General features: G+C 33.5%; 1 protein-coding gene and 1 pseudogene across 1 annotated transcript; one reads left to right on the top strand and one right to left on the bottom strand.

Moving 5' to 3' along the window:
- The first annotated feature begins 1,172 nt into the window (after window positions 1-1,172).
- On the top strand, window positions 1,173-2,872 carry LOC143571995 (trehalose-phosphate phosphatase A-like; annotated as a pseudogene).
- A 1,725-nt stretch (window positions 2,873-4,597) lies between these two features.
- On the bottom strand, window positions 4,598-6,324 carry LOC143571978 (gibberellin 20-oxidase-like protein). The gene is made up of 2 exons (XM_077057262.1): window positions 5,969-6,324; window positions 4,598-5,198 (listed from the first exon to the last, which is right to left on the bottom strand). Exons 1-2 carry the CDS (start codon window positions 6,322-6,324, stop codon window positions 4,598-4,600), a joined length of 957 nt encoding a protein of 318 aa, XP_076913377.1.
- Window positions 6,325-11,953: the final 5,629 nt, after the last annotated feature.

Genomic DNA, 11,953 nt, shown 5'->3' with positions numbered 1-11,953 from the left:
AATACCTAAACCGAACGGTACCGATACTGAAAACATGAAAAAAGAATACCAATACCGCTACAGACTGTGTTCGGTTGGTATTGGCACCGTAGCGTATTCGGTAATAAATGCCTCTCTATTTACACGTTACACCCCTAATTATGTTAACCTGATTTGTTTACTGTGTTGAGTAGGTTTATATTTGTCACAAACAGTAAATTATACTGTATAACCTCAAACCAAAAAACGTTTATTCACCAATAATCAAGAATCAACGAATACAAATGGTATATTACGAATTACAGATCCAATCAACAAATATTCTCGAAATTAACTAATGAAACAAACATCAATTACACAAAAATGACTGCTACTAAGATGAGTTTCATCAAGAATGTTGAAACCCTAAAAAAGAAGAAGACGAAGAACGAGAGAAGCCACACACAGTTCTTGTGGCAGTCCAATTATATAAATCAATTCAAGTATCTTTTATTAACTTGTGGCCCATCACACGAACATCTTCAGCACAATTCAGCTTCAGCCCAATTCAGCGAAACCATAAGCCCATATCGCGCATAAGCCCAACCATCCTTCTAGCCATTAATCTCCCATTTATAAGCACAACAGACCATATGCAAAAAACACACGTAAACATGTAAGCACAATATCTTTTGGATACAAATTGAAAGTATAATAAAAAATAATACATCATATATTTTCAACAATATTGAACTGATTAATAGGACATATATTTAGTAGATACTGAATTATATCACACGTTCTCTCTATTATTAGAACATATTTTTGTATATCTTTGTATTTATGTATAATAGTAATAATTAGAGATATATGTCCACCAGCTAGAATAAGGTTGTATCTTTATATATGTTTCATGGAATATGTAATTATTTCGAGACAGTAAATCAATAACTATAAGGTAATAAATATATGCTAAACATAAAATGTTTATATGTTGAGTTATTCCTGGATTTTTTTAATGGTATGAAACAATTGCTTGGTTAGAATCTGACAATTTCGGTACCTATTTTATTTTTCTGGTATTTGCCATTGATTCAATTAAACTTATGTGTTGTTCTTATTTGTCTATATTATATTGTTACATACTTACATATGCTGTTATGTTAGTTGTTACCATCTAGTTAAATTCTTATATTGAACAGCTACATAACATAATGGATCTTAAGGCTAATCACATTGCCCCGATACCAACCGACCCGACACCCGTTAGCAAACCATGCTCATCTTCTAGCTGGTTGGATGCCATGAAATCTTCTTCACCAAAGAAAAATGTTAATAAAACCAGCAGCTCTGAGTTTTCGAATGAACTTGCTTACCGCGACTGGATGGTATTCATACTTCGTTTCGTCATGTTCGTTTTTAATATATGACACAAGTTAATAAATTACATGTTAACTTTCTTTTTAATTGCTTTGTAGGTTAAGTATCCGTCTGCGCTTACTTCAATCGTACAGATTGTGACTAATGCAAAGGGAAAGCCGATAGCGTTGTTTCTAGACTATGATGGAACGTTAGCCCCGATTGTGGACAATCCAGATCATGCCTTTGTGTCAGATGATGTGAGAATCTAATATCTAGTTTGGTTCATTTAATATAATGTTTTAACACCTACTCGTAAACAGATGCGTGCTGCTGTTAGAAACGTCGCGAAGTGCATTCCAACAGCAATTGTTAGTGGCAGAAGCCGCGCAAAAGGTACGTACTTTAAAGTCATTAGCTTTATAACTTTAATAAAAATTTTGGTTTTAATTGGTTATATGTTTTTTCAGGTATACAACTTTGTAGGATTGAAAGAACTATATTATGCGGGCAGTCATGGCATGGACATATTGCGTCCAGTCCAGTCTCCAGCCGATCAAACAACCGAGGTTACTGATTGTACGAGCCTGCTAGTGAATTTCTACCAATGATCAAGGAGGTTAATATTTCAACTATTTTCAAGCTTGCTTTAAGTTTTGCAGCAATAGTTTATGGTTTTTATAATACTTATAGCGCGTGCGTATTTGAAACAGGTTTTTGTGTCACTTGTTGAGATAATGAAGAACATAGATGGAGCAAAGGTTGAAGACAACAAGTTTTGTGTCTCGGTGCACTACCGCAACGTGGATGAAAAGGTAACACTTCGCTATTATTAGCTTATCTAGAGTTTTTTAGTCTCTAATTGTTTTTTTTATAATTACAAAATTGGAAAACAGTAGCACAGTATTTTAAAGACACTATGAAAAATTATCCACATCTGAGATTGACACATGGGCGGATGGTACAAGGCTTCTACTTAACAACGAATAAATTTGATGAAATTGAGTTTGCTCAACTTTTGTATTGTTTTTATATTTTTAAGGTTTTAGAGGTCCGTCCCGTGATTAAGTGGGACAAGAGGAAGGCTGTTGAGTTCTTACTTGAATCACTCTGTTAGTAAAGAGTTCAATTATCATGAAAGTAATCGTTCATATTTTATAGCATAATAGCTAAACGTGACATGTTTTGCAGGCTTAAGTAACCGTGATGATGTGCTCCCTATATACATAGGGGATGACAGAACCGATGAAGAAACATTATTATAATAATATTTTCAATGCATAAAACCTTCTAAATCATCTTATTTAAAACCGTTAAAACAGTATTTCAAAGACGGTGGTCAAGTTATGGGATCTTGGTGACTCCTGCTCCGAAAGAAAGCAGTGCATATTATTCTCTTAGGGATACATCAGAGGTTTGTATGTTGTCATGCCTATATTATTTAAACCTTATTATTGTTTGAATGAATAAATAGATGTATAAATTTGGTATTAACAGGTGATGGAGTTTATCAACTTACTAGCGAATATCAATGCATAAGAAGTCCATTTTGTGATCTGCTACTCGTAATATATTAAAAATCTTTTTCTTTTAGATTATATTTTTTCTGAAGTTTATTAACTTACATGTCACTTTTATTTTTCTATGCGTTAATCTTGTTTCTTGAGTTTGCCTATTATTTTTGGATGTTAGTAAACATTCTTGTTTCTTTTTTTTTTTTACTTTATATTCTCTCTTGTTTATTCTTTAAAGATTCAAACGAGAACCTTGTTTAAACTAGATGCCTCAAAACGTATTCATATAGCGAAGTACGAGCATGAGTTGGCTTGATTAGCTTAAGACAACTCGAGTAGGCTTGCTTGACGCTTTAGTTCAACTTAGATCATCAACTATCACTCGAACACAAACCTTGTTAGCATTCTTGCTAGTATGACATTTTTTTTAATGATGTGGAATGATTATATAATATTTTTTTTAAAATGTGTAAGTCCACACCATGACTTCATATATTCTTTTTTATTAACCCTAACCTCAATTAATAAATAACCACCGCCACCCACACACCCAGCCACCTCCACCTCAACAACAAAAGCCGTTGTCGTCACACCACCATCTGTCGCCACAAACGACCTCCACACCTACTTCCAACGAGGTGAATTGAACTCGAGCTAGCCTCCTTTAACTTAAGACAACTCGAGCAGGCTTGCTTGACGCTTTAATATTTCGGCTTGGTTTATTTAATATTTATTTATATTGACTTATTTTCATTTTGAATTCACTTTCATGTTTTATTTCGAGCCTTCTACAATATTGAAAATGCAGAGTAGATATAAATTAGCGTATATTTGTGGTACGGTTAATGTAGCTCCCTAACTCGTGTTTCATTTTTATTATATTTCGAGTCACAATACCACATGTGTTTCATTATTATTATTATTATTATTATTATTATTATTATTATTATTATTATTATTATTATTTCCTACCTATTTTCTGTTCAAATTTGTCTCCTATATTCCTATTCCTTTAATGGCATTATAAGCAATATACTCGCCCTTGAGTTGCACCGCATTTAACTTTAAGTTTTATTATTATTATTATTATTATTATTATTATTATTATTATTATTATTATTATTATTATTATTATTATTATTATTATTATCTAGAGTTGGTGGCCTAGAAAGGCAAAACCTCTTAAACATGCACCTAAAAGTCCCGTGTTCAAATTCAAGGAACTCAGGAAATAAGATACTGGCCATTAAACAAATAAATTTTTTAAAAAGTAATAATAATATACATATAACAACTTTTTCATTAAACATCAAAAGTAGTCACTACTCACAAACCACCTAATAAAATATGGAAGAAGCAACATTATGTTTACTCAGTGTAGATCATGTGGAGTACAAGAAGGTCAATCTACACATGTTGCAACTGACTTACACTTGAAGAATTTATACTCTTTATGCACCTAATCCAATGGACACTTTGCACATGAAATGTATAACCAAACTGTCCCACATGAACAAAAAAGAAAAAAGAAAAAACAAGTTCTACTTTGACTTTGCTACTACTAGAGAACCTGTTACAAAGAATCACAGTTTCACAATATCCATGCACTTCTTAATAATAATAATAATAATAATAATAATAATAATAATAATAATAATAATAATAATAATAATAATAATAATAATAATAATAATAATAATAATAATAATAGTACCTGTTTATTAACATATTTATCATCATGATGCACCAATATGATATTCAATCATTTAGACAAATCCAATACTTGCAAAATCTTTAACAGTGAAGCCAACTTTCTCAAACTTCCCTTTTTCACTGTTTTCTCTAAATTTCATATACTCACCACACAAAAAAGGTCTATACACTCTCAAACCTTTGTCACCCACAACTTCATCTGGTGCAAAAACAACCTTATTATCCTCAAAACACCAAAAGAAAGCAAGCGAAAACCGGTTCTTTCGTTCTTTCAAGACAACTCTATGCTTGGATGACCTTAACTTCCCATTACTCCAAGCTTGCATCAAGTCTCCAATATTCACAACTAGTGTTTCCGCGCACGGGTTAATATCCATCCATTTTCCTTCTTTGGATCTCACTTGAAGCCCGCCGGTTTCGTCTTGGTAAACAATTGTTATGCAGCTCATGTCGGTGTGCATACCGAGCCCTTCAACATGGTTTTTTTCAGTGGGTTTGGGTGGGGAGTAATTATTAATCCGCAAGTACCCCTCCGAGTTTGAAAACTCGGGTTTAAACTTGTTTTCAAAATCTTCTCCTAAAGACATTAATAACATCTCAATGATTTTGTTAGATAGAGTCCTCATTTTCATCCCATATTCGCTCAACACCTCACTGCAAACACCAAAAGAAAATAAATATATTAAAATTTTTAAGAATAACACTAAACATATATTATGCAATTAGAGGTGGCAAGAAGGTGGGTTGCATTGTATAGCATGTCAAAACGGTTCGGGTTGAAACAGGTCATTTTTAAAACATGTTGAGATGAGTCGGGTTGGGTTGACCCGTTAACAATCATATTACTGTGGGTTGTATAACATGTCAATACGGTTCAGGTTGAAAAATGTCTTTTTTTTAGCATGCGTAAAAATGGGTTGGGTTGGGCCGGGTTGACCTGCTAACAATCATTTTCCTGTGGCAAGACAGTGAGCTGTAAAGCATATGTTCAAACAGTTCAGGTTAAAACATGCCTTTTCTAGCATGGGTTGAAATGGGGAGTTGGGCTTGGCTGGCTGGTCAACCGACCCAGGCCCAACACCCCGACAGGCCCGATCTTTTTTTTAAATTATATATATTCTTTTGAAAACAAATATGTATTCTTAATATTTAAACCCAATTACTCAACCAATTTAAGGCCCAAATTTTTTCACATTCGACCCAATTTCATGATTCCCGGAGACGGGCCTTGATGGTTGGGTTGACCCGTTAACAATCATTTTACTATTGCAAAATGTTGAGTTGCATATATAACATGTCAAAACGGTTCACGGGTCGGGCTTGGGCCGGACTGGGCCATGTTGGGCCGGGTTGACCTGTAAAATCCTTTTGTTTTTCATTCTAACAATGACTAATTAATGTGTTAATTAGTTACATTGAGTTACCTGAATTCTGACTTTGGTTGGTTCAAGAACACTTCAGCAGAGCTCTGGGCTGACCCAAAGAAATCAGGCCCAGAAACACGAATCGACTCAAAAAAAGGTGAGGCAATGAAATGAGGAGTGTAAGTTTTTATGCTTGATGATGGGCCTGCTTTGAGTTTCTGTTCATAAGGCAGATCAAAAAGCCCGTTCGATAAGAACCGAAGCTTGTTGTAAAGATCTTTCGAGATTCCGTGGTTGATTATGTGAAAGAAGCCCCATTCTTCACAGGCTACTGATAGGGATGAAACACAATAGGTCGGTAAGGGCTTAGATACATCAAAAACAGGCAGTTGTATGGAAGTTTTTGATGCAAGCATGGTGAACTTTGATGAACAAATGAGTTAAGTTTGCATGAAACTTATAAGCCCATTTGTAGTTTGTAACAGAGTTTGTGATTATAATATAACAACTGTAATTAAATTTAATATACCATTGTACCAAGTTTTAATTTCTTAATCCATTTTATATATATATAATATGGGACCATAGATCATAAGTTTCTCATGATTAAGTATTAAATAAATGTAGAAGATGAGTTGATAAAGACCGTTATTTTAGCTTGTTGGTGTATTTGAAAAGCTAGAAACGAGAATATTTTCGAAGGTAAAGAAGTTAAGATTGAAGAGATAATCTATGAAATAAAGTTTTTGGGCTTTTTGCAATTTAAAAATAGATTTATTTATTTTTTTGCCTTATTATTTTAAAGTTTTAGGGCTTTTTGCAATTTAAAAATAGATTTATTTTTTTTTTTGCCTTGTTATTTTAAAGTTTTTGGGCTTTTTGCAATTTAAATATAGATTTGCCTTATTTTTTGTAGATTACCTTCATAGAAATATAAAAGAATCCAATTTCAAAATAGATTAAAAATATATCGAATTTCAGAATGGTTGAATTGGCGTAAATTTGTGTTGTTATAAGTTCTTTGGTTTGGAAGTGTGTTCCTCTCCCTTTGCGGGCTTGTTGGTTTTTGTGTGAATAAAAGTTTTAGTTCAAAAGAAAATAAAGACCATTAGCTTTACCTCTATAATATTTTTCGGTACTTTTTATTTATAAATAGTTGATTAAATAATACACAATATACATGAGTAACTACTATTATAAGTTATAACAATAAGTCAATAACTCAGATTTATCTTTATTAATATAGAGTATATAACATGTTTTACTTGTTTAGACATGCAACTTTCAGCCCACTTTACGTGTTGATTAGTTTACTTTTTTATAATAAAATGCGTTAAAAATGGTGCTTTATGATCTAACACGTATATCTAGAGGGTAACTTACATAGAGATTATGGAGCATTTGCGGTTATTCAAGAGCCATTTTCATATACTACATGATTTTTTTTATCAACAATGTATATAATATAAAGTTAATCTCATTTGTTTATATGTCAGCATGCCAAGTTTGGGGAACAAGCATCTAGTTGTAAGTATAACCGTTATTGAGGCAAAGAATGTAAAAGGTTTGACTTACAGTTTGGCAGTTTTTTTAAAAGATTCTTTTTTTGTTTGGACTTTTGTGCAAGGTCAATGATCAATAGGGTTGTAAACTAGTTAAGAATTTCAAGCAATGGGAAGCACAAGGCTAGAAAGGTGGAGATTTGAATGTAAACTCTCACCTTGTCAAATGTTGGCTCTTCTTTTTATTATAAAGTGTTGTTAACAAACAAAAGAGCGTACCCTTTAAAATTATACTCTTTTTTTTATATTCAAAACTCGTTTATTCTTCTATAACAATTATAATGTTTACATCGAGACAGAAGACAAACTGACAACAAGCTGCGCTGTAAGCCTCTTTTAAATTGCAAAACTCGATCTTTAGAAGATGAGATGAATACTAATTTTTTTTATAAGGGGGTCCCACTTTATATAAACAAAGATTGTATTTTACAATTAGAGGAGCCACATAGTTATCTGTTTGTGGCTGTTCTTCTACATGGATGAAAGTCCAAATCTTTTATTCATGAAAGACCTGTGCAATGCGGCCTCTTTCATCGACACCATTAGATCATGATGACATGTAATATAGTCTATTGACTAGACATATAATTTAGTGTTCTATAGAAAGTTAGAAACACTATGATGTAACCCTAAACAACAACAATCTAATACAATACACATTTTCTATGAATTAATTGTCACTATGCTTAGCAAATGGTAAGAAAGCCCACATATGCACATGAAGTCATGAACTCCTTGATATCCACAACATTATAGACAACTTTGTCCATGACACTGTCATGTAAGCTTTTAAACATCACTGCATTCTATGGACAAACTCCTATAGTGCATATATTTTATGGTTATTAAATTATTTTCTGACTATGTCCCATTTTTTTAACGAATATTGTATTTTGCAAGTGGAGGGCCCACTCTTTTATGTTTGTGGATGCTCGTCCACACAAATGAAAGTCCACTTTTTATTTTATGGTGGACCCACACAATGCGGCCTCTTTCATCGGTCATATTCATTGTGGATGGTAAGAAAACACGTAAATGCACATGAACTCCTTGGATTTCTCCAAGTCAATGCAAGAGACAAGAGAACATGACAACTTATGACACTTGAGAAAATACAACTAATAATATTGTTATTAACTAGCATTGTACATTCATTTTGCTCTTTATATATATTCATCCATAAGTCCAATGTGTACCAATTCAATGTATTTGAGAAACTGAAGCTACTGTTCAAGTGTAAAAAAACAGTTTCCACATGCTTCATCACTTCATGCCTCATTCTCAAAAGAATCTGTTACTTAGCTGGAAGTTCGTTGAACATGGGAACATAATACGCATGTTCAATTTTGAGGTTTGGCTTAGCTGGAATATATATTAATCTTGGTTTATTTCATACAACAATTGCTTCATAATGAATTTTACAGGAATTAGGACTTAGGAATAGGTTAAGCCCAAAAGTAGATGAGCTATCGTTAGCAAAATAAATGGGCTAAAAATCATGTGAATGGGTGGCCCATATAAATCTAGTGTGGGTCCCGCCCAAATAAATCTTGAATGATTGTAAATTTTAATAATTTAATAATTGTTTGGGATAAGAACCAAGAACAACTTAACATTCAACTCCAATACTAATACAATATAAATATATAAGTGCATTCTTATCCCCTCCATCATCTTTATCCCTATAATTTAACAAAAAATCACTACTTTTTAAAATTTACCTTTCATTTTAGAAAACACCTCACATCCTATCCTCTAAATCTATATCTATATTATTTTTTTATTAATTTTTCTCTTTCTACTCACTTACAATATTAACTACTTGCTATTTTGTCATATTATATTCTTCTTTTAAAAAGTTTCTAAATATTTAGAAAAATCGAATTAAACATTAAACGAACCAAAGCTCGGCTCAAACTCGTGAAGTATTCTTAACCAAACATTATAATCAATATATGGGTTTAAAATGATATAAGCTATCTATTTATAATAAATCAGGTGATGGGAGAATATGGATACATGATAGAGCACATTCTAATAGTGGACATTATACCTGACCCCTCTATGCGTATAGCAATGAATGAAATGCAGGTACTTAATTGATCTTACCTAATTTGGGCATTAATCTATTTTGTGTATTTAATGTTTATGAGCGAAAATAATAATATCTGCAGCATAAAGGCTTCAACTTGCTAGTGTATACAAGGGTGAGGGTAAATTACATGAAGATAGTTGGAATCCTATAATAAATATAATGAAATTGAGCGATAAATAGAGAGAGGTGTACCTATTGCAGCTTGTATCGGTGAACACAAGGGCACCAATTGCTTCGATTCGAACCAGGACTCTTTGATTTTGGTGTTTGATTTGCTTCAAAGGGAATGGAGATGGTAAAGAGGGCTGACGATTTTACTTCAGAGAGAATCAATTGCCTTTGGTTTGCTTAGAAAGGCCGATGAACCCTAGAAAGATGAGCGGGAGAAGAAGTGATGAGGCGGGTGAGAATATGATAGCAGTTGAGAATTGAGATAGGGTGTGCTACAGTAGCTTTTCATATATGAAAAGTTACTGTACAATATTTTCATTATTTAGAGATGAAGAATATGGATAGGGGATAGGATGGAGTGAGTAATTGAATGATTTTTTTAAATTATAAAGATAGTGGGTGTTTTGATGGAGGGGATAAGAATGCTCTAATATGCAACCAACGGATTTTAAATTTTTTTACCGCCATCATGCATACATATTTGTCTTCAATGTTCCTTTTGAAAATTAACTATTTCTATATACTATCCTTTTGAAAATTATTAATTGTTTCTTATAATGTATGATAATAATAATAATAATAATAATAATAATAATAATAATAATAATAATAATAATAATAATATAAAGTTTATTGCATAATATTTACCATAAAAGGAGATCTGATTTCATTAAGTTTTCAATATTGTATAGTATGAAATATAGAAAAGATATTGTTGAAAAAGTAATAAATTACATAACTAAAACAAATTCCAAACTAAAAACCAATGATGTTTACGATTCAAAAAGAGGTAGCGGCGCAGCTTGTTGTCCGCTTGCCTTCTGTTTCGATGTAATCCAATACATTTTTGTACCTTTATTTCATAATTAACTATATATGTAAAATTCAGATCCATTAACATACCAATAATAAAAACGATTGTAATTACCTTTCATGTACACCTTTGGCTTGCACACTAACGATAAAACCTAACATTTACAATAATAAATTAATTGGGTTGATAGTCCATTAACAAATACAAAATCTTTAAACGCTTTTGATTGGATGGTCTCGGGATTTAAGTCACGCATAAGAGTGCATGACAAGAATGAAAAGAACAAAAAACTTTTTATACAACAATACTGCATATCCTTGTTTAGAAGAATATCTTTATGCTTTTAATAAAAGTTAATGCTAATTAATAATTGTATCGCATATAATTAGAGGTGCCAAAAAAACTCATAACCCCCGAAAAAAAAATGAAACCGGGCTTTTTAATATCTGAACTCGACCCTACCCGTAGTATAGGGTATGCATTGTAGTACCAAAACTTGTACCAGAACCGGACCCGATTTATACCCGGTAATACCCGAAACCGGAACCGGATTTTTCCAATATCCGAAAAAAGAACCCAAACCGGGTTTTTAATACCCGAACCTACCTGTAGGGTACGGATAGGGTGAACATTTCAGTACCAAGACCCATACCCATAACCGGGCCCGATTTATACCGGTAATGTGACATCTGCCCGATCCGACCCGACCCAGGTACCCGTTTCTCTGATCCGATCTCTTTCTGTTATGATTTAATATTTATTTATACTTATATTTTACTTTTAATAATAATAATATATTTTACTTCCCGCCTCTTTCTCTCTCTTTCTTTCCGCCGTTCCGTCCCTCCTCTCTTTCCGCCTTCTTTTCCCTCTTGTCGCCGTCCCGCCCTTAAGCCTTGAACCCGTCCTTTGTTCCTTTCCGCCTAAGGTTGTCTGCGCAGCTCCACGCGCCAGACTCCTTACAAGGAAGCCTGCGTGAAGACCACCTGTTACTGCGATACGCGAGACGAACTGTCCCCGCAGCGCGCTAAGGATTTTAGTTCTTCCCGCGGCGCGCTATGGATCCCGTTCTTCCCGCGACGCGCTAAGGAATATAGTTCTCGCGATGCGCTTAGAATTGAAGTTCTTCCCGCGGCGCGCTTAGAAATATAGTTCTTTCCGCGGCGCGCAAAGGTTGGTTCTGTCTGCCTTCGTGCTCGCGCTCTCTTGACCTTCTGTGTCTGCCTTCGCGCTCGAAGCTTTCTCGCGCTGTCTTGTGTCCTTTCTTCTGTTTTAACTTGCTTGTTTGCTTTTGATATCTTATCTTTGTGCTGTTGACCTAACCTGACCTATCTTATGTCTGAAAAGCCACTTTTGGCGCAGCATGCGCACCAACCCCATTGGTTGGCAGAAAAAGTGACTGA

This window comes from Bidens hawaiensis, unplaced genomic scaffold (genome assembly GCF_021521415.1).
Source record: "Bidens hawaiensis isolate Kalapana, Puna unplaced genomic scaffold, B.hawaiensis_p1.1 tig00025659_1, whole genome shotgun sequence".
NCBI classification, from domain to species: Eukaryota; Viridiplantae; Streptophyta; class Magnoliopsida; order Asterales; family Asteraceae; genus Bidens; species Bidens hawaiensis.
Note: the sequence above shows the minus strand (reverse complement) of the source record. Positions and strands in the feature narration are given on the sequence as shown.